The 27951-nt window shown below is 41.4% G+C and overlaps 1 protein-coding gene across 1 annotated transcript in view; it reads left to right on the forward strand.

The window, feature by feature from the left end:
- ITPR1 (inositol 1,4,5-trisphosphate receptor type 1) overlaps nucleotides 1-27951 on the forward strand; it is a 382998-nt gene that overhangs the window by 317479 nt on the left and 37568 nt on the right. The window contains exons 49-54 of the mRNA XM_049862511.1: nucleotides 1927-2119; nucleotides 8825-8947; nucleotides 15365-15540; nucleotides 19730-19894; nucleotides 25314-25509; nucleotides 27635-27727. Coding sequence (XP_049718468.1) covers nucleotides 1927-2119; nucleotides 8825-8947; nucleotides 15365-15540; nucleotides 19730-19894; nucleotides 25314-25509; nucleotides 27635-27727 — 946 coding nt within the window. The remainder of the gene's footprint in view (nucleotides 1-1926; nucleotides 2120-8824; nucleotides 8948-15364; nucleotides 15541-19729; nucleotides 19895-25313; nucleotides 25510-27634; nucleotides 27728-27951) is intronic.

The following is a 27951-nucleotide window of genomic DNA, read 5'->3' on the forward strand; positions in this document are numbered from 1 at the left end:
ACAGGGAGAAGACTGAAGCTTTATCAAGTTAAGAGATATAAACAAGGTCACCCAGCCAGTTAGAGGCAGGAGAAGGACTGGGCTATGATCTCCCAATTCCCAATTTAAGTGTAATGAAGAAAAGGTATGGATAGCCCTTAAGTGACAGAAATGGCTGGGGCATGGTGTCCATAGTTGGCAAATCCTACCCTTGGCCAGCCATCCATCTCTTAAGGTACCCAAGGAAAGCTTTGTTGCTACTGAGACTTTCCATACAGACTCTAGTGTCTTCACTTTGGTGAGTTAGGCTGGGTAGTCTGGGATCTAGAATTCAAGCTTGCCAGAAGACCTCCTTGTCTACTCTTCCTTTCCCTCCTGAGCCCAGACCCACATCTCAGATTGTATTCCTTCAGTATAAGGAAGGATGCAAAGTAGGCAGGCTCTTTTTTGGTAGCAAGAGACTGCAGAGTTGGTCCCCAAGCCTATGTGTACATCAGAATCTCCTGGGAGCTGGTTCATGTGCAGATTCTGTCCACCAACCTCCATACCACAGCTCCAGTTAAGTGAGGTTGAGTTATGGGCCAGAATCAATATTATAATTAAACCTCCTGTAACCTGGTCTCCAGCTAGACTTGGGAACCAGTGGTCTAAAGACCACATCTTTCAGAAATTATGGTTCCAGGGCTGTGAGAACCTGTCTTACCTCTGAGAGAGTCTCCCACTACAACTTGACCTGACTCAACTTCTCTTGCTGCATCAATGAACACAGGTATTGAGAGAGCGAGAGTGAGCTCTTCTTATAGAGGGTGTTGTCCCTGGGCTCACCTGACTTCTGCAGCCTCTGGGAAGGAAGAATAAAAAGAGGCTATGCCCCTTTTGGAGCTCTGGTGGCTCAGTGACAAAGAGCTTGGCTGCTAACTGAAAGGTTGGCAGTTTAAATCCACCATCCACTCCTTGGAAACCTTATGAGGCAATACTGCTCTGCCCTATAGTGTCACAACGTCAATGGGTTTTATGCCCCTGTTGTACTGCAACCTTAGCCCTTTTGAAATCTCTGCCCCCCAGAACTGTGACTCAATACAGCATCCTAGAATTTGAACGTTCCAGACCAGACTGCTTCCTTATTGGAGAATGAGACAACCTAGGAAGGACATGGAGAAAACCTGTGAGGTGTCCATCCCCGGGGCCCAAAAAAGCTCATTTAAAGAATAGTGCTGTATGAGAGTTAAATGGGTGTATTGATTCATATATCTTATGTTTTAGTTGCTATGAGTTGGAATCGACTCTATGGCACCATTTTGTTTTTTTTTTTAAGTGACAAATAAAAGGTAGAAGGTTACCCCAACTGGATAAGCCAAAGTTCTCCTTATAAAGTTCTTACCTAGGAAGAACAAACCCAGTTCTTCAATCTGAAAAAAGATCTTAGGTAAGGTTTGCACCACTGCCTAGATCTACACTGTTCAATGTGGTAGCCAGTAGCCATGTGTATCTATTTAAATTAATTAAAATTAAATAAAAGTAAATATTCAGTTCTTTAGTCACACTAGCCACATGTAAGTGCTCAATAGCCACATGTGTCTGGTGGCTACCACATTGGACAGCTCAGACACGGAACATTCCATCATTACGGAAAGTTCTACTGGACAAATGAGCCTAGTGTCTCATCTAAGACACAATTTAAATTGCTCCAGATAAATATTAGTCACAATGAAATAAATAGATTTGAGGTTAGAAAAATACTCATACAGACCGATCAAAACCACTTTTTCGTATAACTCTTAAGAGACACAGCCCAGTTTGGGATTATCAAATCAGAGGAGACTCAGGAGCAGGTCTGTATTACTGGCATACTCAATCCTGAACACTTAGTCTGTGGCCAAAAGCCAAGCAGTCCTAGTAAAGTGTTTTGAAGATGATTGTTGAATCTCATCTGTTTTTTCACCCCAGATTGTCAGATTAGACAGAACAATGGAGCAGATCGTCTTTCCAGTTCCCAGTATATGTGAATTCCTAACCAAAGAGTCAAAGCTACGAATATACTACACTACAGAGAGAGATGAACAGGGCAGCAAAATCAATGATTTCTTCCTGCGGTCCGAAGACCTCTTCAATGAAATGAATTGGCAAAAGAAACTAAGAGGTGGGTCAGCAACACGTGAACAGCACTACAGAGAAGAGTTGTTGAAGGAGTATCGTTCTGGGGTTTTGCCACACTAAGCCTGGGCTTGGTGGTGCGTTTATCTCCAAGCAAGTATAAGAGCAAGGATGATGTAGTTTATACTCCCCACCTCTGACAACCAGGAAGTTCCAGACACCTTGGTGGTTGATCAATGAGCTCCAGCCCAAGGGTGGCAACTCCCTTGAAAAGGTTCCTTTATGCAGCATTTATCTTGATTGGATTGGATAAAAGGAACTGGGGGAGGGGAAGGAAGGGAGAGGGGAAGGCCAGGGCCTTGAACTCACAGGATGAGGCACTTAAGCGGGAAACTCAGATGGCTTGATTGCTCATTTACTAGCACACCTGCTCAAGAGAGTCTGGTATTTCCCTTTTGAAGGGTATCTCGGTTTTTAGACTCCAGTATCATTTTATAGGAGGTGGAATCATTTGCTGCCTAAGATATGTCATGGCTCACCAGCGAGTCCCATTGAGAAGGCCAGCTGGTCGGGGTGAAATTACTCAGCTAAAACATTTTTTACGGGGCTTCCCCGGAGGACTTCTCGGCTCCTGGTTTTCATTAGGGTTTTAATGAGATCCTTCAGTCCCAACAGTATGCTTGGCACCGGCTGCAGTAACCAACTTAAAAAGGATCGCGCTTTATTTCTGTTAGGCAGGAGTCAGGCTTTTATTTGAAACCCTGGACTCCAGCTGCAGATGGGAACTTCCAGGCTCTTTCTATGGAGTGGGGCTGGAGTAGGGGAAACCTGGGTTGGAGGTCAGTTTCTGGGAGCTTCCATTTTCTGCCTGATCCTGCCAGTCTGAGCAGGAACAGATCAGCCTCTTGGGATGAGTTCCTTGTACCTCACTTTCCCACCTTTCTGCAGGCCTTGATTCCATTTGTGGCAGAGAGGGTGATGCAATCGATTTTGCGGGAAGTCCTGTTCCCACCCCACCCACCTCACCCATTCTCTATTCTCTCTGTTCTCTAAGGAGCTTCTCATTGTCCAGCACCTTCAGACTTTACACAGTGTCTTGCTGGGCCAAACCCATTCCTCACAGGTTCTGCATTTGGCACCTGACAGAGGGGCTGGGGGCCTTGAGCAGGACACACGTGTGACCTCCTTGTATGGACTCCAGGAGACATAGGGTACGATTCCACCCCACATCATGTGTCTTCATGGATTACTTTGGGCTTCATCTAAAACTCTCCTAGCTCAAGCATCATGATTAATGTTGCGCTTTTACACAGCACTGTGCTAGGGCAATAAGACAAAAAAGATACAAATAAAAAGGTAGACGTAGACCCCACTCATTTTGTATTCTTATATTTCCTGCTATTACATGAAATAAAAATGAACTTCCTTTAATTTGTTGATTCCAGCCCTCACACTGGGATTTTCCGTAAATCCAGTTTGGGGGGATAATCTTGAATTCACTTATCTAAAACTCTGTAATATTATCCTTTCCCTTGTTTGAGTCTACTAAGACTGGTCAGATATATTTATTCTCTAAGAATTGTGTTGTCAAATATATGTATATAAGCTCTCCAAGGAGCTTATGAACCAACAGAAGGGTCCTCACCTGTTATGGTGAGGTAGATGTCTCGTCTTCTTCTTCCTGAAATGTTGTAGGAAGACCTCAGACCCCAGAGATGGGGCTTCTGTTCTGCTCCTGCCACCCATTGGCTCTTTGGCCTTGGGCAAATGACTTAACTGCCCCTAGCCCCTCACATATAAACTGGGAATCAAGATGACCTGATTGATTTATTCCAGTACAGCCATCTGATTATTCCAAGATTTATATTGCATGGTAGCAAAAAACTTCTCTTATTTTAGTCTTTTTTTTTTTTTTAAATAGTTTTTGTTTCAGTGAAGCTTAAACACAAACTATAGTTGTCAACTAAAAGATTTTAATTGGCTTCAAAGCTACCTGCTGGTAAGAGAGAAATTGAGAATAATAACTAGATTAAACATGATTTGCATATATAGGAGAGAAGAAATGTACTCATTAGAAGTGCAATTATAATGAGTTTTTCCTCTCTAAGAAGCTTATTTATCTTCTAATAAGTCTGCAGAAAAGATCCTTCTGGCTTATTTGTGTAGCTGCTTTACTTTTTCCTGAATGTATCACAGAAGAATAACCTGTGCTTTGGTAAACCTGTAGCTACAGCTCAGACACAAAGTGTGATCTGTCTGAGACTGACATTGCTTGGCTTTTTCTTCTGCAGGTACTAACATACCGAATTGCTGTGTTCTTCAGAAACCCTCCTCCTGCCCTGCTCACATCATAAAGGCGCGCACGCCCACATGCCACACACTCACACCCACACAATACACACCCTACGCACACGTATGTATACACACATACACACACCTCGCCTCTTCTGTGCCTTCACATTGTTTCTCTGACCCAACTTGACACCCTTTCCTCAAGATCCCTGGCCAAGTAACGTGAAAGATCAGGGCTAGGAAAACTAGAAAGTAGTAAAAGAGGAAATTGAGGCAGAGTTGCGTTATGCTGGCGCTTTCTTGCTTGGGTTTTTCCCTCATGATTATCACACTTGCCACAATGGAGCTGGGAAATTCTGCTTCTACATGTATATACATATACGTATACGTATATATGGAATACAAGTCATCAAACAAGGCCCAGTTCCTTTAAAAAAGAAACAAATGAAACTAGGAAAGAGTGTTCCCAAGAGACACTGGGTTGCGGTTATTTAAACTGCAGTTATTTAAATTGCCCCGCTTGTCTGGGATTGTGGCACCTCTGTGGTTTTGCTATAATGTAGAAGCATCAATAGAGCCAACCAACGTTTAACCTTTCGTGGTTCAAGTCTACTCACACACTAGGAGGAAAAGCCTGGTGATCTACTTCCAAAAGGTCAGCCATTGAAAACTGTATGGAGCTCAGTTCTGCTCTGACAAATATGGGGTTGCCATGAGTCAGAGTCAGCTCAACAGCACCTGGTTGTTTAAGTAGAAACATGCTACAAGACACAGCGGGGAATTCAACAACGTGTAAGCTAAGATTCCTTCCTGCAGAAGCTGACCGTCTGATGGGGGCAGGCCACACAGGCATATTGTTAAATGGCTGTAATACAAAGCAGATTCTGACAGGGGCTGTAGTTGAGCAAGAACACGTTGTGGTTTGTGTAAAATTTGTTGGATGAGAAACTAATTTGCTCTGTAAGCAACACAATATTAAAAAAAAAAAAAAAAGAGGAACATATTTTGGAAGTATGGGAAAAGAAGGCCTCCTAGAAAAGATAGGGTGTAAACAGTGCCAAGAAAGATAGGTAGGACTTGGACAAGTACAAGCCTGAGAGATTGGAGGAGGGACAGTGTATGAGTTTCTTGTTTTTCGCTGTAACAAATTACTGCAAACTTGGTGGTTTAAAACAGCATACATTCATTGTGTAAAGTCTGAAATGGTTCTCATTGGGCTAAAATCAAGGTTTTGGCAGGTCTGCATTCTTCTGGAAACTCTAGGGGAGAATCTGTTTCTTTGCCTTTTCCAGCTTCTAGAATCTACATGCGTTCTGTGGCTCTTGGTCCCTCCTTCCTCTACCTTCAAAACTAGCAATGGCCAGTCAAGTCTTTCCCAGAGTGTGTCACTGACTCTGACTTTCCTACCTTCTTCTTTCGCTTATTAGGAGCCTTGTGATTATTTTGGGCCCACCCAGAAAATCCAGGTGAATCTCCCCATCTCAAGATCCTTAGCTTAATCACATATGCATAATCCCTTTTGTTTGTAAGGTGACATATTCACAGATTCTGGTGGCCATTATTTTGCCTATCACAGAAGGCATAACAGTTCCATTCTGTTGTTGTGTCACAAATTATCCCAATACTTAATGGCTTAAAACAATAAACATTTATTATCTCATGATTTCTCAGAGTCATGAATTCAGGAGTAACTTAGCTGGGTCATCCTGGTTCAGGGTCTTTCTTGAGGTTGCTATCAAGATTCAGCCAAGGCTCTACTGGACCTGGAGGATCCACTTCTAAGCTCATTCACATGATTGTTGGCAGGAAGCCTCAATTCCTTGTCACATGGGACCCTCCCTAGGGCTGCTTGAGTGTCCTCACAACATGGCAGTTGGTTCAAGAGAGAGATTCAGATGATTCAAGAGAGAGAGTTAGAGCAGAGGAAACCTCAATGCCTTTTATGGTCTAGTCTTGGAAGTCACGCACCATTGCTTCTGCCATATTCTATCTATTAGAAGCAAATTCCTAAGTCCAGCCCACACTCATGGAGAAGGCAATGAAGCTCCACTTCTTGAAGGGAGGAATATCAAAGAATTTGTGAACATATTTTTAAATCACCACAGAAGGAGTGCATAGAGGCTGCAGAGTAAGTACTAGGTGTGTGCCAGGAACCACAACTAGATGGGGATGCAAAGGCAGAGTGAATGGGGAAGGAAAGTAGGAGAAGAGTCTGGAAAGATAGATGGGGGCCACAGCTCCACATGCACAGGAAAGACATTGCATGATCAAGGTTGCTCCCCAAGCATCTTTTGTACCTCAGTAAATACCCAGTTGATTTGGAAGACTTTGTTCATATTCAAAATAATACAACAATTTAAGTGGAATGTTAGCCTTATAAAAATAAGACTTATTAGTGAAATCTGTGCCATAGTTCAAAAGACAATTTATTACAATTGTATTAAAATATCCTGCGATGAATGACCTCATGTTTGATATTGAGAGCTCCTTCTAAAGAGAATGCTGGCATTACATAGTCCATCACTGAACTTTGCCATTTCCTTAAAAAGAAAAAAAAAAAAAAAAAACTTACTATTGTGAACTTTTTATACATACACTAATGAAGAGAGGAAGGTTTCTAGGTGGCACATGAGTGCTGAACTATAGGTTGGCAGTTGGAACCCACCCAGCTGCCCTGCGGAAGAAGGGTCTGGCAATTTGCTTTTGTTTCGATTACAACCATGAAAACCCCATAACACATGGGGTGGCCATGAGTTGGAATCAACTTGATGGCAACTAACAACAATGTGGAGAGAATATTATGAATTCTCATGTACCTATCACTTGGCCTCAACAGTCAACACTGAGTTTCTTGCCATTCATTTCTTCTGTCCTCTTCTGGAATTTTCATATGCAGATCAGATATGTTCTTTGGTCCCAGAAGAAACACCAATAGCTGTTTGTTTATAGAATAGATGATTTATCATCTTTAATTAGCTTCATAATTGCAAAAAAGTAAATTGTTAACTGAAGGTTGATTGAATCCTGGTCAGCTACTCTATTATAGAGTGGTGACATGATGAGCACTTACCCTTATCCCTATTGTTGACCTGAGTAACTGATCCAGGTTACCCAGGGATTACTGACTTGGATAATGAGATCTCCACAGCTTCTGCCCTCATCTGGGCCTCAGTTGCCCTCATTTCTAAAAAATGAGTGATTTTAAACTAAATGATTGTCATAGCTCTAGGAATCTCTGGTTTAGAAACATTGCCTGTTACCAAGTGCAAACATGAAAACAGCAATTAATAAGTTACCCAGGGCTCTGTTTAATTGTACTATAACTTTATTTTGGAAGGAAGCTTCCAAAGGCTTGGCTGCAGCTATTGGCTTCATTATAGGGCCGTTGGATTTGTCTTTGGCTGCTGTCCTAAAGTTACATGATGACTTCACTGGGAACAAATACACAATAGAGATCCATCCTCATGTATTCCATGCTTTTGGGGACGGAGGGTAGGGGAGGAGAATGTTGAATGAGACTATCTTTTTGAAACTTTGCCTCTGGCATAGAGACTGAAACCGTTCTTACCACATCTAATTTTGAGCATCATTCTAAGTGTAAGGTACCATGGACAAAGAGTTCAGGGGAAAAGGAAGCACCATCGCACACAGACAGGTGGCCATGGGTTTTTGTTCTAAGATTAAGAATGCCCAACTAGTACGGTATCCCCCATGGTAACAGTGAAGGTAGCAGCAATATCAAAATTGTCTCTTGCCCCTTTGTGATGGCTTCAGCACCACATCCTTTCTTCATAGCCTTTGGAATTGAGATCTTTACTACTGACCACATGGTCAGCCACTGTCACTCCTTGCTCCCCACCCCCCAAGAGTGATCATCAGACTTAAGGGAAATGGCAAGTGACTCATTGTCTTGCTTTTAGGCGCCAGCAAGTCGGTGGATGATTTTGAGCAAGGCAAGAGTGTGGATATGGTACCAGTCCTTGTCTGCAGCCCAGCTGGTCCAACTCAATGCTGTGTCCCTCCACCCCCACCTTCCCCACACTTCTAGAATGCTAATTGAATTCTTACATCTCACTGGGCATCTTGGTCTGGTTCAGGAGCCCTGAGGGGAACTAAGGACTCCATTGGTGAACTCTGGGTAACCCCCAGATTCCATGCCTGATGGTGTTGACTAGGGCATTCAGGGTTTCTAGATGTGCCAACTTTTCTCCTTCTCTTCTCCCTTGCCCCCAAATACACCCTCTGTTCCCGTAAGTGTTCCAAACAGAAATAATCCAATCTGCTGCCATTATGACCCTATGAGTCAACTTCAAAACAAATGACCATTTTGACTGTTGTGGTAAAAACTGGGAACAAAAATGGACTTGTGGGGGAAGAGAGGGCAGAAGGGCGGCGTTGAATGCCCGGCATTCTGACTGGCAGTCTCAGACGTCACATGGCTTATTCTTTGTGTTCACAGCCCAGCCAGTTCTCTATTGGTGTGCCCGCAACATGTCCTTCTGGAGCAGCATTTCCTTTAACCTGGCCGTCCTGATGAATTTGCTGGTGGCGTTTTTCTACCCATTTAAAGGAGTTCGAGGAGGTACCCATGTCTTTGATTTCAAGGAAACTGTTAGAAGCAATGGAGTCCCTGGGTGGTGCAGTTAAGTGCTTGGCTGCTAACCGAAAGGTTGGTGGTTCGAGCCTACCTCAGAAGAAAGGCCTGGTGATCTACTTCTGAAAAGTCAGCCGTTGAAAACCCTGTGGAGCACAGTTCTACTCTGACACATATGGGATCGCCATGAGTCAGAATCAACTTGATGACAACTGTTTTTTGTTTTTATTAGAAGCAACAGGTAGAGCAATAACCCCTGTCATTACTGGTATAGTATTTAGGATCCTAATTATTCATTTTCAGACGTGATGAAAGTTTTAATTTAGTTCTAAATCTAATCTATTTTATGTCCATATTTACTTACCAGGAAAGAAAGAAAAGGAACTATACACTACTGAACCTGTCAGAAATCACCTTGGTTAACCCCCTTGTCTTATACATTGGGAAACTCTGTCTCAGAGAGGTTGAGAGATTTGGCCAAAGTTGCTCAGCTAGTGCAGAGCTAACCCTAGAACACTGGTATTTTGATACTCAGTCCAGTAGATTTTTTTCCACACCATACTTTTGGAATTGATCTCAGACTGAAGAATTAGTAAGAAATCTCTGGAATTTTTTCCTTTGCAAAGGGTGGGGCAAGGCAGGTCTTGAATGACTGCAGACCGTGCATCCTTGAATGTTTAGTCTATTAGGAGCTGTATGCCATTGTTCATATAATAAAACATTATGTCAACGGTCTTTATAGGTCCTCCCCTCTCCAGTCAGCTGTATACGCATTCTCCATATTGTGCTGAGAAGAGAAAACAGTTCAGCAGGGGCATTTTTGTGTCTCGAGGGCCCTCGATTTGCTTAATGACATACTAAAGGCATTCGCACTGTTGGGTTTCTGGTGGCAGACCTTGAAAGCTACTCTTCTGTTATACATTCACAGCCCCTTTTCTGATACCCACCACAGCCTCCTGGGAGGTCTACTTTTCAGCTAAATTTTTCATCAGAGCTTTTTAGCAGATCGCTCTCTCTCTCTCTCTCTATATATATATGTATATATATGTACACACACACACATACATACATACATATATACGTACATACATACACACCTGCCAGGAGCCATCTCGTGTGGAATATGATGGGAGAAAGAGCCCAAAAGTAAGATACAAAAACAATACAGGAGTAAGTTTTAGGCTCAGCTCTTAACGACTCAAGCAGCACGTGTGTATGTAATAAGAGTATGTTTAAAAGACGGCTCGAATGTGAAGACATCTCAGGTTATGCCTGTATACCTAACTGAGGTCCCTGGGTGGTGCAAATGGTGTGCAATTGACTGCTAACCTAAAGGTTGGTGATTTCAACCCACCCAGCGGAACCATGGAAGAAAGGCCAGTGATCTGCTTCTTTAAAGATTACAGCCAAGAAACCCTGTGGAGCAGTTCAACTCTGTAACATATGGGGTCGCCATGAGTCAGAGTCAACTCAATGGCAACAGGTTTGATTTGATGTTGTACATTTAGCTTATGCATTTGAGTACTTAGAGAGCTTTTCTATTTGGATGTGTTACATAATAATTTAAATCCCGCCCCTCCCCCCAAAAGCACTACCTAAACACAAGCTCCAAGGGGATTTTCCTTTTAAATGACATGTTAGAAATCACAAGTGCCTGTGTCTGAAAAGACTTGGCAAGTATACTAGGCTGGAGGGTTTTCTCTGAGGAGGAGCCTGACTTACCCAGGCTGCCAAGGTAGCAAGGGGCATGGAGTGGGCAGCCAAGAGCTCAGTGGGATGTGACAGGGGCCCAGGTCTCCTTCTACCTTGGGGAAGTTGCCAAGTTCATGCTGGTAGGTTATTCAGCCATTATTTTGGATGTTTTCATTTGCTGTCCATTTCTTTAAAAATATTCAAAATTGATTTTCCTTATATACCTTGACCATTTTCTTTACTGATCACTGTAGGCATCCCTCAAACCAGTGTCTGGGGACAGTGAGTTGGCAGCTCCCTACCCTTCAGTGATAAGCCTCATACAATGGGATACCTAGACTAAGGAACCTAGAGACTTGGTGTCCTGGCCTGGCTGTGCCACTGGTTTGCCATGTTGCCACTTCACTAAGTCCTTGTTATCCTCTGTAATAAGAGGTACTTAGACTAAGCCATTAATTGGGAAACTTTGATGTGGAGCCGAAATTCTTATAGAGTTCAGGAAAAATTAGTTGCCAACTCATTCAGAATCTCTCAGACATCTGTTTCTTGCCCATCAAAGTTGAGACACCTTGAGTGAAATGATTGTTAAGGACCTTCCAACTCTAAAATAGTGTTTTCTGAATCTGGGATCAGCTTTGGCCAATCTGTAGGAGTTAAGGTTTCCTCTTTTGGAAGCATGGACATGAGAAATTCATGTTGAAGAAATAAACCAGAAAGCATAATTAAACCTCCCAGGAGGGAAGGGATGTTGATCTGACCCATTGAAGACTTTTCAATTATATAGTGACTGAGATTGCCTCAAACACATCACTTCACTCTCAACGGGATTTTTGTTTCTTTTGCAAGATGTGTTAATGCATTTTCTTACACTCATTGCTAACCAGGAGGATTCCATTAGCCCTACCTAGAAACACGATTTGGTTAATTACCTGAAAATATTTCTTTGAGACCAGTATTTGTTCTTGTTGAATCCTGACAACAGAACTTCTACAATGTCTGCCTTGGATGTGTGCAATGACCTTGTTATGCATGCTGATGTGGCCCTGTGTCTTACAAGGCTTGTGGCTGTAAGAATACTGGTGGCCTTAAAAGCTCCTTTTTTGCCTTTATTTCAGAACTAATGAGTCACACAGTCTTTCAAAAGCATGAAACTTAAGCAGCTTCAGATTTCTTACTGAATTTGTGAGCATGCTATGATGGTTAAAACAAATATAGTACTACTTTTAAATTTTTTTATTATTGAAATTTTCAAATATTCCCACAAGCAGAAAAACAAATATAGTGAATTATCATATACCTACCAACCCAGCTTTAACATTTATCAACATTTTGCCAATTTTTTTTCTGAAATACTTTAAAGAAGTCTAGACATCTTGTTTTGCATGTAAATATTTCAATGTGCATCTCTAATTTATAAGGATATTTTAAAATGTATATAATCTCCATGCCATTATTGTATTTAACAAAGCTAACAGTAAATCTTCTAATACCTTGTCCTTCTTCAGATTTCTCCAATTGTCTCAAACATGTCTGTTTAGAGTTTTTTTTGTTCATTTGTTTTTGGAATCTAGCACTATTTTTTTTTTCACATTCCTTTAAAAGTAGGAAGAGCAGGTTTTTATATTGACCCCTTCAGGATTTGGATACATTCACTGTACTGGTCACATTTATTATACTGAGATTTTAAGAGGCAGTTTAAAATGGTGATTAAGCAGTTAAGAAAATGAAAGGCAAGCCACAGGCTGGGAGAAAATATTTGCAAAGCACACATCTGACAAAAGGCTGATATCCAGAATATATAAAGAACTCTTACAACTCACTAATAAAGAGGCGCCCAATTAAAACAATAAGCAAAAGATTTGAACAGACATTTCACAAAAGAAGACATGCAAATGGCCGATAAGCATATGAAAAGGTGCTTAACATCACTAGTTATCAGGAAAATGCAAATTAAAACCACAAACCACATGCATGCTACTACAAACCTACCAGAATGGCTAAAATTAAAAAGACTGATAATATCAAGTATTGGTGAGGATATGGAGCAACTGGAACTCTCATATATGGCTGCTGGAAGACAAAATGGTATAATCATTTTAGAAAACATGTTGACAGTGTCTTGTAAAGTTAATGTATATTTAGGATCCAAGAATCTACTACCAGGTACTTATCCAAGAAAAAACATATGTCCACTGCAAGATTTGTACTTGAATGTTCCTTGTGGCATTACTTATAATTACTCCAAACTAGAAGCAACTCACATATGTATCCCTTGTTGAATGGACAGATAAACTGTGGTACATTCATACTATGGAATATTACTCAGCAATAAAAAGAAAATATTGATGCATGCCATAATCTGGATGACTCTCAAAAACATTATGCTAAGTGAAAGAAGTCAAACACAAAAGACTACATACTGCAGGATTATTTTCTTCATTTTAAAAAAATTCTACCAAGTGCAAAACTACAGTGACACAAAGCAGATCAGGAGTTGCCTAGGGCGGGGGGTAGAACAAGCAGATCAACTACACATATGCCCAAGGAAAGTTTTTAGGGTGATAAAATGTTCTGAATCTTGACTGTGGTGGTATATATAACTCATGATGGTACAAAATTCATCAAATTTTACACTTAAAGTGGCTGGATTTTATTGTCTTTAAATTAACCCCAATAAAGCTGAGGGGAATTTTTCTTTTTTAAATAGTGGTTAAGGACCTGGACTTCAGAGTCCAGTAACTCTGGCCATTAGCTGTGCCACCTGGCGCAAGTTATGTAACCTGAGACTCAGTTTCTCCTAGAGTACAATGGAGCTAAGAGTAGGGACCTCATAGGGTGATTGCGAGGATTAAATAAATGATAATTGATGTAATACAGTGTCTGACAATTGTTAAACGCCCAAGGAATGTACCTATGCCTCAACATCTGCTTCTTAAACTCTGAAAAGCTTCTGCCTCCTTGGGCTCATTTCTAAGCAGGTTTTCCTCTTGAAGGATATCAAAAGGGAAAAGTAAATGGTTGGGACCAGAGGGCACAATTTTTAGAAAGAAGCTGAATCTTGGCAGGTTTGGCCTAAATAAATTAGGACAGGCAGCAAACTTGTAGAACGGCTGTAACCTGTAAGGTTCTCAAAAATGCCTTTTTTGTCTCTTTCCTGGGTGGTGCTGTAATCCCAGCAGTTCCAAAGAAGTGAAACTCCTTTATATAAGTGGCATTAATCATGTAGTGCTGCTTGTTTACATCTGAAGGAGACTCAAAATGTGACAGCATTTGAAATAGGAGTGTGTTTTTTTTTAATGAGTGTTTTACAGAACTGTATTTTTAGCCATGTTGGCTCATGTTATATAACCAAGCCGTCTCGTGGGACACCCTAAATAGAACTTGCAATAGCAAGAGATGACAAAAACTGGTATAAGCTCTTTGACTACAAGGATAATCTAATTGTGGGATGATGCTAACGACGTGGAAGTTGCTTTCCTCCTTCCCTTGAAGAAATCTGATTCAGGCAGGGGACCTGCAATTTTCCTTTGCGTACTTTTAATAAAGACTAAAAGTTTAGGCCTCTAGTTTGCCTCCCCTGAAAGCGAAGCGTGACACATGTTTGAGTTTTATTTGTTGAACAAGCATTTGGTGAGTGCCTTCTGGGTGCCAGATTCTTCCCTCAGAGAACTTGGAGACGAGGGAGGGAAACGCCAGTAAACTCGCTATTAGAATATAGGGTCCTATAGGGATGATCCAGGCCCGTGGTGGTTTAGTGGTAGAATTGTCACCCTCCATGCAGAGACTCGGGTTTGATTCCCAGCCAGTGCACCTCATACGCAGCGACCACCTGTCTGGCAGTGGAGGCTTGTGTGTTGCTATGATGCTAAACAGTTTCAGCGGAGCTTCCAGACTAAGGCGGACCAGATAGAAAGTCCTGGCAATCTACCATAGAAAATTAGTCAGTGAAAGCCCTATGGATCACAACAGTCCAGTCCCATTGTGCATAGGGTTGCCATGAGTTGGGCCAACTTGACAGCAGCTAACAAGGGATGACCAGAGAATGCACAAAGAACACAGAGAAGCAGGGAGTATCTGGCAAGTTTTTGTGAGGAAGAAGAGAATTGGGGAGTGGGGGCTTCCAGGAAGAGGTAATACCTAAGTTGAAACCTAAGATGAATAGGAAAGAAAGAATTTTCCAGGCAGAAAGAATGTGTATGAAAACCTGGAGGTAAGGAAAAAATGGATGTGACTGGTTACATCTGGGGCAGAGAATTTTTTGTTTTAATTGTGGTAAATACATGGCTAACAAAACAGTGTCCCCTAAGTGTTGTCTTCCTTTCCTTCTCCCTCTCACTGTCTCCTGATCAGCATTAATAAGCTTTGATTTCTATGTATTTGCCTATTCCAGAGATTTCATATAAGTGGGGTAATGGCAATATATATTTATCCTTTTGTGTTTGATGTATTTCACACAGCATATTTTCAAGGCTTATTCACATTGTAGCATGCATCAGGACTTCATTTCTCTTTACAGCTGAGTAATATTCCATTTTATGGATGTAACACATTTTGTTTGTCCATTCATCTGTTTGGGGCAGAGAATTTGAGATGAGAGCTGTGGCATGTAAGGCCGGACAGGTGATTGAAGCAGGTGTAATTAAGCCCATTTTGATCTGTCACCTATACTAGGTGAGAGCACTGATCAGTGACGAATCTACCTTGTCTTTCCAGGGACTCTGGAGCCACACTTGTCAGGCCTGCTGTGGACAGCCATGCTTATCTCCTTGGCCATCGTCATTGCTCTCCCCAAGCCCCATGGCATCCGGGCATTAATTGCTTCCACAATTCTCCGGTTGATATTTTCGGTTGGGTTACAGCCCACGTTGTTTCTCCTGGGAGCTTTCAATGTAAGTATGAATAACTTCATAGTCAATTTTTTGTTAGTAAGCCCATAGGAAGGCCTTCCTTTCTGGCCCCTAGATTCTTGGCATGTGCTTTCCATGCAGAAAAATCTTATTCGGGTCAAGTCATAAAATAGCAGGAGCAAGAGAGAGCTTCTTATGGTACCATGAGCCCCTTAATGCATTGTTTGAACGTTGAATATCTCATTTTTAGGGGATATCACTCTCAAAAGTTAGTCAGGAAGAGGGATAGCAGTTGAGATTTAAATCAGTTTTACCAATCTGGTCAAAGGTTTGTTGGGACAGGAGATTTTACCCAGTGAATCAAGTCCTCAAATACTAACAGAATACTCACTTCTGGTGAAGACTATGTAGAAGAATGGGACAAAGGAAGAAGGATTGTTCAGAACACAGAGATGAAGCAGTACAGAGTTAAGAGGACAACCAAGAAGGGTCACTTAAGAAGTCAGTGGTGACATTTGGAGATGCTTTTTCAGTGCAGTTGAGGGATAGAAGCCAACTGCATGTATAGGACAATTCTTAGGAGGTGGAGACAGCTGATAGGAGACCACAAATTGGAGCGGTTTCCTGGTGAAGGGAAAGGGAAAATTTGGACGTGTGAGGCACTGTGGGAATCTGAAAATGCCTTCCAGAGGTTTCTGCCCTGAACATATAAGGAAGCTGAGGCCACTGTCCAAAAATGGAAAAGATATTGCAAAATAAGGTGGACGATAATTCAGTACAACAGTATGTGTCCCAGTATGGGTGTTCAAATAGCAAGGCCACAAGGACTTTGGAGAAGAGACTACTTCAAGCTGACAAGCTCAGGGAAGGAGATAGAGTTGAAGCTATGTCTTAATGAATGGGAAGAGCCTGGCCAGAGGTAGGAATTGAGATAGAGCCTTTTTCTGTAGGTCTCATAGGCCAGAGTAGAGCAGTGGGGAGCCCAGGATGTTGTCAAGAGCCAATAAAGAGTTGAGTGTCACCTCAGTTGTGGTGTACACAGCAATATGGCAGATCCTGGTCCTGTGCAGGTAACTCAGGGCACTGAATTTTAGGCTAAAACAATTGGATTCAATCCTCCAGATCAGCATGTCCAAAGCACGTTTTGTTAATAAGTGTTAGGTGAAAAAAGGGTTCTGTGGTGAATCAATGTGGGAACACTGGGTTAAACAAAATCAGACAGGTTTCTTACTGCAGGACTTTCAGAGACCTTCCTATGCTGATATGCAGTTCGAATCTCACAGGAAAGGGAAGCACTGTGTTTGTGTTTCACAAATTTATTTGACCACATTTTTTAAAGCATCTCTTGGGATTAGTGTTGTATAGAATATATGTTAGGAAACAGTCCCCAATAGTGGGCAGTGACTGAAGATTTTTGAGCAAAGAAATGCCGTTTACAAAGAGGTATTCTTGAGAAAATTCTTTCACTAGTGACATGTCATGTGGATTACAGTGGGGAGGGGGTGGAGGCAGCGGGACCATTTAAAGGGCTCTAGTGGTGCTTTCAATTAGGTACAATGAGCCTGAGTCTTGGTCATAGTGTAGAAGAAGGAAGGACAGATGTCAGAGATACAAAGGATATAGTGACATATGGCAGGTGTAGGTCATATTCTCATACCTGAAAAAAATGTAGGGCCTTGATTGAGGCCTTTTTCTTCAGGCAAAGAAGGTGTTACTCTTTGATTGGGTGATGAAGGAGGCAAAGATTACTCCAGATTTGCAGTCATGGATGAATGAGAGAAGAAGAATTCAGCCAACTAAAGTGAAGTCTTGCAGAGATGTCATTTTCAGGGTGAAAATTCATTTAAATCATTGACTCTGTGGGCTTGAGATGCCAAGTTATTAATGCTAATTCTGGCATTTGAAAATGCGTGACCAAAGTGCTAAAGAGATGTTAGGGTTGGGAAGGGTAATGTATGTATCACCTGCAGTGAGAAGAAGCTATTTAGGAAGGAAATACAAAATAAAGACAGGAAAAGACTCTTGATGATTTCCAACCTCTTCTATGGGCTGTCTAGTTCTTTTGCTTCTCTGGCCTTGAATCATTCCATGGTTATCACTTCTTTAACATAGATCAGCTGGAGGAAAGACTCAACTTAGATGATTAATTGCCATTTATAATAACAACATCAGCTGGGCGGGGGAGCTGAAACAGCTGTAATAAATAATTACTTAAAGGCAATAAAAAAAGAAACACACATAGAGCATAACAGAAAAGGAAGAGTAGCTATGGACAGAAACAGAGGAAGGGATGCCGGAAGTCTAAGAGCTTAAGAAACAGGACAAGGTAGCATCTAGAATCATGGGCAGCCAAGGGCTGGGAGAATGGAAAGAAGAATGGGGTGGTTAGCTGTGTCTTTCTGCAGAGAGCTGGGATTAGATGGTAAAAGCAGATAGGGAAACACTGCTGGATTTATCCTTGCAGAAGCCTTTAAAGATTATTCCAAGGGTGTCTTCAGTTGAGAGGTGGGGCTGGAAGCCAGATCTAAGACTAATCAAGCAGAGTCAGTAGGATATGGAGACAGCAGGTTCAGACCAGGCATAGGAGATATTTGCTGGTGAAGCCAAGGAGAAAACTCTAGCAGTAGTTAGAGGGGGGAGTGGATTCAAGTGAAGTGAATTGCTCTGTTGTTAAGACAGCAGAAACCTGGGCATATTTGAGGGCCTGTAATGTCAACCAGAGCGTTGTCTTGGTTGTTGTTGTTTTTAATTGAAACACTATCAACGCAGATCACCCAGAATCAATACTTTCCCACTCTCTGAAAGATCCTACACTGGTAAAGAATATTGAAGAAACTGGTGTATTGAATGTTTAACTTGTCAGAGAAAGCCAGAAGTTCTCTGTAGGTGTTGTCTTCCTCATTTATCTGATTGCTGAGAAGCTCCCTTACATTGACCTACAAGATTAACTGGCAGAATTTCCCTAGCACCTGTGGCCAAGATAGCTAGGGTGGCAAAAGATGGTTTTGCCAAGTAACTCAGAAGATCTTTTTCTGCAGCCTTCTCATAATTCAGGTTTTACTGTCAACATGTTGCTAGAGATGGACTTTCAGGCATGAGGTTTCTATTAGCATGGGGCTCCATTACACAGTAGATGAATTAAGACTCCTCTGTTGCAGGTGTTAGAAAACCTAATCCACGCTAGCTTAAACAGAGGAGAAAATGTATTGGTTCATGTGCTGAGAAATCAAGATCCTAGCTTCAGGCATAGGTGAATACAGGGGCCCAAAAAGTGGTATCAGGGCCCAGTTGCTCTTTCCATCTTTTGGCTCTGTATCCTCTGTGATGGTGGTGCTCTTGGGTTCATGGTATGGAAAGATGGATGCGAGCAGACCCAGAGCTTACATCCTCTTGAGGTCAAGATCAGTGGGAAAGAACAAAATTGTCCTATGCTGAAGTCCCAAGAAAGATCTCAGTGGATATCCTTGGCTCCGTTTGGTCACGTGCCTAACCCTGAGCCAGTCAGTATGGTCAGGGGAATACAGTATTCTGATTAAGCAGGGTGGAGCCCCACCCAGACCATAGGACTGATACAGAAATTGGATTCTCCAAAGGAAAATGAGAAGTTATTACAAGAAGAAGGGAGAGGACAGTACTCATCCTGAAGTTCCTTCTTTTTTATTTTAAAAAAAATCTCATTTTTTCCTGTGAAATCAGAAGCAATTAAAGACAAGAACTGGCTGCTTTCCATTGAATTGCAACTCTGTAATGCCTAGAATGTAACAGAAGTTCAAAAAACATTTTTAATCATGCCGATCACCGGGTTCGTGGATTGAGATGAATTCTATGTTTGACTAACTCATGTAAGAATGTTAGAAATTATTCATATCTCATTTTGAAAATCATAGTCTTAGTATGTGCTAATTTTGTTTTTGTCCTATACAAATGCTATTAGATTACTGTTGGACTTGAAGTCATTTGACTACCATGTAATTTGTAATATACCTGAAAAGCTAAGTAATGAAGTGACTTAGGTGAGAAAAATGGTTCTTGGAGGGTTTGGTGGGCACTTGGAACAAAAGGAAGCTGTTCTATACTCCAGCTTTTGTTTGGTACCCAAATTTATGATACTTTGTAAGTTGCTGTCATGGTTGCTGAGATATGTTTGTGTGAGAAGGGCCATTAGCTGTGACGAAGAATCTGAAGTTGGGCGCCATCCATGTAATCTCACTTTTCCTGTCCTCGTTCTCAGGTCTGCAATAAAATCATCTTTCTGATGAGCTTCGTGGGCAACTGCGGAACGTTCACCAGAGGCTACCGAGCCATGGTCCTTGATGTTGAGTTCCTTTATCACTTGTTGTATCTGTTGATCTGCGCCATGGGGCTCTTTGTCCATGAGTTCTTCTACAGTTTGCTGGTGGGTACCTGTTGTCAGAATACTTGCTGAATACTAGGAGAGGGTCCGTGTCCTCTCTCTCATAACAGACGCTTCCTTTTCATGGTGATTGGTGTGCCTGGTCTAAGAAGGTCACAGCCCCACTGTAGGCAGCAGTTGGGGGCTCTGGAGAGGAAAGCTACACAGGGACCAAGTCACCCATCCAGGTCCCTGCAGGTGAACTACCACATTCATACAGTGTACAATGAATCTTTTACTTCTCTTTAATAGGAGATGTCTACAGTCTGGTTTGGGAGATGTTTCCTCCACATGCATCTTTGTTTTTATTTATTTATTGGGCTCAGCCAGCACTTGCCAAGGAGAATATTTTTGAGACTATCATCAGTTCTCTCAGGATTCGTCTCTCAGGGGAAAATGTAGTGACCATAAGAGTAGGAGCTACTTTCAAACTCCCATGATCCATGATAATGAGCTCAGTAAATTGATGGGTCCAGGAGACCTTTTCATTCAAAGTTATTTTGTTGAAATCTGAGCCAAGTGGTTAATGTCTTGATAGTCTAAAAATGGTTTGGTTCTGTCACCTTCCTGCTGAGCAGGTTTTTAAAGTATTGGTCAAAGGCCTGCTTACTCTGCTATTGTTCGAGGGAATATAGACCTGTAGAATTTAGATAAGAACCCAGTTCCTTATACCTAAATAAAATGACAGGGAGCATAAAGTTGACTGATCTTCAAGCAAAACCACCCATAGTCTAGAAATTTAAAAATGTTTGTGAGGATAGAAAATGATCAAGTCCTAAGTGTTGACTTAAAATGGGGTCTTACTTGCAAAAGGCTATTCTAAGAGGTGCTATGCAGGTGGTCTCTGGGCTGGTTACTTAATTGCTCTGTGCCTCAGTGTCCTCATCTATGAAATGAGAGAACAATATATCTCCTTCCCAGGTTGTTGTAGGGATTATACATAAGCGTGCATGTACAGGGCCTAGAATATCACTGCCACACCATACATGCTCCGTGCTTGCTAGCCATTGTTACTGTCTTTGTCATCCCATATTCCATTTCCCATCCCAAGCACCATAAAGAATTCACCATTCAGATCATCAAGATTAGCTCATTCCATTAGTGGCTGAAGTTGGCAGGCTAAGAGGAATGGATTCTTTTGAAAACAGGTCTGGCTGTACATTGAGGTTTTAGGCAAAGAGGTTTCAGGATATATTTGTGATTGTCGTTATCATGTGGCCTATTTTGGTCACTCTATATCAGAAATCTTTGGAGTCTTACGTATATTTCTGAGCCTTTTTGTCTCATTTAATAATGTCATTGGATGGAGTCCCAGTCTGTGAGTTAGAAGAGGCCCAAGTCTGCCAATCCAACAGGCAGAGTTCAATTGCTGCTCTCGTTCATCCCTCCTGCGGGTTTTCTTCCAAGAGACAGGAGATTCTCCTTCAGTCAGTGCCATCGCACCCTATTCAGGAGTTGGACCTTTCCTATAGTCTATATCCAGTTGCCTTTCTTTTCTCTTCTATTCATTCGAGTGGTCGTCTTTTAATCATTCATTCACAATGCCAGTCGTTGCCAATGCTAGATGCAGGGGGTATAATGGTGAAACAACAAATACAGTCCCTGCCCTCATGGGCTTCACAGTTTAGAAAATAATAACCAACCGGTTGCTATCAAGTCAGCCCAACTCATGGCGACCCCAAGTGTGTCAGAGTAGAACTGTGTTCCACAGGGTTCTCAGTGACTGGCTTTTTAGAAGTGAGTCACCAGGCCTTTCTTCCAAGGCACCTCTGGGTGGAATGAAACCTCCAACCTTTTGTTAGCAGCTGAGCTCGTTAACCATTTGCACTACCCAGAGACTCAGAAAATGATAGGTGCCACCATTTCTTGAGTTTTCACTGTGTGTTCTTTGCATACATTCTATCAGAACCACCTTTGAAGCAGATGACATATCTAGTTTACAGATGATAAACTGAGGCTTAGTGAGGTTAGGTAACTTGCCCAAAGTCACACAGTAAGTGGGAGATCACACAGTGAGCAAGAGAGAGGCTAGCAATTCAACTCTGTTGACCCCCAAGACCAAGCTCTTGAGCACTGCACTGTACCACCTTTCATTTGAGCATGTGAAAAAGTCCCAGCTTCAATGAAACGGGTAGATCACGTTGCAGTTTGCATGAGTGCTTTCAAATCTATAATCTGTCACAGAAAGATAAGAGCAACTCAGAGCTTTCGATGATCTTATCTGAGCTCAGTTCCCTTTTAGAAATACTTCACAAGGTCAAACTAGCTTGTGGCCAGATGCCTCTCATATGTGCTCTTAGGGTTTTTCTAAGCCGTCTGGACTTTGACTTGCCCATGACCTCAAGCGATGTGTTTTTTTTTTTTTTTTTAATGCCAAAAGCAGTATTTAAGGTGTGGTTGAGAACCACAGACAAAATACTGAAATTACTCAAATTATTCCACAAATAAAGAAAACCTGGGAGCTGAAAGGAATTGGGCTGGCTATAAAAGGACAGAGACTTCCAGCAGGGAGTGGGGGCAGTGGTGGTCCAGTGGTAGAATTCTCACCTTCCATGCGGGAGACCTGGATTTGATTCCCAGCCACCACCCACCTGTCAGTGGAGGCTTGCGTGTTGCCAGGATGATGAACAGGTTTCAGCAGTGCTTCCAGACTGAGACAGACTAGGAAGAAAGGCCTGGCAATCCACTTCCAAAAATCAGCCATTGAAAACCCTCTAGAACATAATAGGTCGATCCAAAAGTGATCATGGGGATGGTGCAGGACCGGGCAGTGTTTCCTTCCATTGTGCATGGGGTCACCGTGACTGAAAGGCTGACTAAATGACAACAACAACAACTCCAGTAAGGAAAACCCATGTCTCACTGAGTTGTAAAAGCTCCATGCCAGCAGGCCAGAAAGGGAAGGTGTGTAACCTAAGTGCTGGTGCACCTACAGACCTGCTAAGCCTAGTCTCAAGCCTGTACTGAGAGTGTCCTTGGAAAAATAGGAACACCCTAAGGTAAAAATGTACAAAGTTCCTAAGCAGACAGTTAACAAAAGTAGAAATCCAGATGGTCAATAAACATATGGAAAAATATTCATCCTTACCACTAAACCAAGACAGGCTAATTAAAACAATGCCATTCCGTGTTTTATCTGTGACCTTAGGAAAGGTTAAAAAACATGATCATGCTCAGGACTAGTGAGAATGGGGTAAAATGGGCAACGTTCTCTACTCGTGGTGAGGATAAATTGGTACAACTTTTCTGGAAGGAAATTGGGCAATGTGATAATATTGTAATATTTGAGCCAATAATTTTGTTTCTGTAAGTTCACCAAAAAGAAATGACTAGACAAGTGCATATAGAGATATATACAGAGGGGTGCATCTCAGCATTATTCATAATGACATATAATTGAAAACATCTTGAATATTTAAAAAAATTGGTTAAGTAAATGGTATTTTTTCTATACAGTTGAAATACTAGGTGATCAGTTTTGACATGAAAATGTTCATAATTGCTAGGTGAAAGAGTCTGACTGCATACCAGTATTATAATATTTTTATAAAAATGGGTATGTATACATTACATTTTTTAAACGACAGAAAAAACTAGAAATTGTTGAGTGGATGTCTATAGCTGATGGGATTATTGGTGATTTGAGGTTTTCTTTGTGCTCTGCTGTGTTTTCAAAGTTTTCTCCGTTGAACACAGGTAATTTTCTGATTAGAAGAAAGTGTTTCTTTTATATAACTAGTACATGTTCATTGTTTTGAAATTAAAAAACCTAGACAAGTGAAAAGAAAAATCCTGGCCATTTCAATGAATTGGGGGTTGTCTAGATCTCTAAGGATCTTAACCAGAGAAAACAAGTGGCATTTGCTTGTTGTTGGAAACTCCTCTTACTTGCTGCATTATATGGAGTTAGTGGAAAATTTTTAGCCAACATCAACAGCCACACTTAGTCTTTTACACTCTTAGATTGACTGTCTCTCCCTTGTTTCCTTTTAAGTATCATCCTTTACCCCATGCCCTTCACCCAGCTAGCCTCAGGATGCAGATTGATGGTAGGGAGGCACAAAGGCTAATTGACCAGAAAATGGACTCAGATATAAAATTCTAAATTGGAAGGGATTCAGAGATCAGCTCGTTTAGTCCACTTATCTTACAGGTCAGGAAACTGAGGTCCAGAGATGTTGCATGGTTTGACCAACATCTTGCAGCAAATTAAAAGCAGAGTCAGGATTCAAATTCAAACTCATGACCCCTAACTCAGGTCACCATGCACAACCCTCCAACAAAGCACCAGTGGTAGTAGAAACTTCGAGAGAGGATTAGATGTCAGGTCAGTACATGGGGCCATGTTAAAATCTAGCCTTGTGGTCGAAGAGTAACCCCATAGAGTTCTCCTCCATAGCTCCCCGCCATTTCCCCACCAAATACCTGAGACCACAGTTCTTGGGAAACTAGTGATCAGTTCTCCCATACCTACATATCTTTAGGGTCCTCCATTTCTCTTGTGGCCAGCTTCATGCAAAGATCAGGTCCCTTAACCAAGAGTAATTTAGATCTGGACACATTGTGAAATGCAAGGGTCTTCCCCGAACTGGACAGGGTGGGAGGGGGGCAGGTGAATAGTAATGGTTTAGGCTTCTGGGTGCATTATCACCTCCCATGTCCTTGCCACTTATTACCTATATGACCTTGGCCCAGTCTCTTCATCAGGCAATTAATGATAATAATGACCATTTGTTGTGCACTTACTCAGCACATATCTGTAACTATATGCTAAGCGTTGTACATACGCTGCCTGTTTGTTCTTTACAATAACTCTACATTCTCCAGTCCACAAATGAGGAAACTGAGGCTTAGAGAGAAAGGGGAAAGTACCTAGCCCAAGATCATAGGGGTAGTAAGTAGCTGAGCTGAGATTTGAACCCGTATCTAAATCTAGACTCCTTGCTCCTAGCAATGATTTATTGTATGTCTACCTTCTCCACTAGACTCTGTGTCTATGAGGACAAGAACCAGGGTCTCATCCACTGCTGTACCCAGAGTTTCTGGCCTTTTGTAGATACTTGATAAATATCTCCAAAGTGAACGTATGCCTGGACCCTTATCACTTTTCTCTCCCTTGCTCTCTGAAACTCATTGGGCCAATCCAGTATTTTCTCCATTTCCAGGACCCTGAACTGCCCTGTATACTACTTGAAGTTGCATTCGTTTCCTGTCCCTCTCTTCTGTGTTTACTTTTCCTCATTTTTCCATCTCAGTTTTCACTGTTAAGACAGGCATGACTGAAATGTTAAGGTAGTAGTATAATCCGTTTGAGTTTCCAAGAGGGTGAAAGCTCTATAAAGCAAGTTTTCATATGCAATATTGATGTATATCAAGCCTTCTTAAAATTGACATGTCATCCTCCTTTTGTTTGCTTTTAAAGCTTTTTGATTTAGTGTACAGAGAAGAGACTCTGCTTAATGTCATTAAAAGCGTCACTCGGAATGGACGGTCCATTATCCTGACGGCGGTTCTGGCTCTGATCTTGGTTTACCTGTTCTCCATAGTGGGCTATCTCTTCTTCAAGGATGATTTTATCCTGGAAGTAGATAGGTTGCCCAATGAAACAGCTCTCCCAGGTAGGTTTGGGATCTTCTGATCTTACTTAATGTATAAGGCATATTTCCTTAAAAACAGAGACCTGTACACCAGTGTTCATTGCAGCATAATTCACAATAGCCAAAAGGTCGAAACAGCCTAAATGTCTATTAACAGATGAACGAATAAACAAAATGTGCTATATACATACAATGGAATACTACTCATCCAGGAAGAGAAGTGAAGTCCTAATGCATGCCACAACATGAATGAACCTTGAAAACATTATGCTGAGTGAAATCAGTCATAAAAGGACAAATATTGTATGATCCCACTTACATGAAATATCTTGAATAGGCAAATATATAGAGACCTAAGTCTATTAGTGGTTAAGAGGGATGGAAATTGGGGGAAAAGGGAGAGTCATTGCTTAGGGGGCACTGAGTTTTCGTTAATGGGATGGAAGAATTTGGAAATGAAGAGTGGTGATGGCAGCACAACGTGGTGACCGTAGTCAATGTCACTGAATTGTACGTGTAAAGAATGTTGAATTGGTATTGTTATGTATATATATTTGTTTTATATATATATATATATTACCACATTAAAAAAGTAAAGATACGAGACAAGAAAGAATATTTCCTGATTATAAATGAGCTAAAGAAAATGATAATTTTAGCAATGTAGCTGTCTCCCCAACACCCAGAGAGTGAATTTTGAATTCAGGGCTTCGTTCTTGCTGAACTCAAAGGGTGATGTGGTATAGCAAATGCGAGGAATGAATGTTCAAATTTTACATTTAATTTTTGCACTAAAATCATATTTTAAGCTAGTACACCTTTTTCATAAGGCAGTTTGACATATATATTGAAAGCTACAGGAGTATGCATCCCCTTTGACTTAGTAAATTTACTTCTAGAAATTTATTCTTAGGGGAAAAACCTGCTGACTATTCATGTAGAAACAGCTGTATGTGAAAGAATGTCAGCTGCAGTGTGGAGTTGGAAGAAACCTAGATGCCCAGCGGTAAGGGATTGTTCCTCTAGATCATGGTGTGTCCATAGGGTGGAGTACTCTGCAGATACAGTATCTCTTTATAAACATTCGTGGGGAAAACTAGCCACAATATATAGTGGGAAATTGCAGGAGAGTAGCTATAGTAGATCACATGTATATATATTTTTTAATTTAAAAAGCTCTTATGTGTCTGTTTTATAATTTTATTGTGATAAAATACATATAACAAAAAAAATTGCCATCATCACCATTTTTAAGTATATAATTCAGTGACAATTCACCATGTTGCACGACCATCACTATTTCCAAAAGTTTCCTCTCACCCAAAAGAGAAACTCAATACCCTTTATTATATGTCATATTATATGTCTTTTAAAATATGGGCAAGTATATCACCAAACCACGAGCAGTGACCATCTCTAGGGTTTGTTTTGTTTTATTTTTTTTACTATGTGCAAGTTGTACAGTCAGCTTCTATTTATATATATAGCAAGAACAGAAGAGCCTTCCAATTGCAAGAATGAAAAAAGATCACATCCTTGAGTGATACCCAAGTGCTCTTTTGCCTCAATTAAAATATTTGGCATTGCTTAGTAAAATATTACTGGTTTTTCATCAGGTAGCCAGGCACCTCCAGTCCAGGGAACAAACTGGAGTTGTGACTAATTGAGCCAGGCAGCCTTTGTTTTCTCACTCCCAAATGCTATGTTCTTGGCACATAACTCCAGCCTCCAAGTTGATACTAAATGGCGTTGACTGCCAACCATTTTAGGGTTCTGACCTAAACCAGTTTGGATTTCCACTAATGCTGGCTGATGATTCGCATGCAGACTCCGTATAAATCTTGCTGGAGTCTGTACATTCAGTAGTATTTGTCTAAGAGTTTCAGCTGTTTGTCTTTAAAGTTGGAGAGGTGCTATTTCAGTGCGATATTTCTAGTAAGTCTACAGAAATTGACATTTCTGGCTTTTTTCCCATCCCGATCACCAAACGAAAGTGTAAATTACATCTCTGCTTGGAATTTAGAGGCAGGATTGTCGGGTGTTATTTATGTACAGAATTGTTTAATCAGCCGTGAATTGGTGACTTCAAACATTTTAACCATATGCTGCCAGATTATTCATCATAAAATTCCCGTCTGTCTCCCAGAAGCCGGTGAGAGTTTGGCAAGTGAGTTCCTGTACTCGGATGTGTGCAGGGTGGAGTCTGGGGAGAATTGTTCCTCTCCTTCCCCCAGAGAAGGTAGGACCTGGTAGCCCGAAGCCCCACATTCATGTCAGACTCTTCCAGAGGCTTAGATGTTGTTGGAAGCAGATTAAAGCAAATTCTTTGCTCAGAAGTAAGGCCAGGAGCAAAAGCAAAAAGCTGGGAGAGAAGGGGGAGGTGGAGGGAAAAGAGGGCTACATGTGAAGAAAATATCTGCTTAATTGACTCAACCACTGTTTCCTGAGTGCCCACCATTTGCT

Source organism: Elephas maximus, chromosome 20, assembly GCF_024166365.1.
Source record: "Elephas maximus indicus isolate mEleMax1 chromosome 20, mEleMax1 primary haplotype, whole genome shotgun sequence".
NCBI lineage: Eukaryota > Metazoa > Chordata > Mammalia > Proboscidea > Elephantidae > Elephas > Elephas maximus.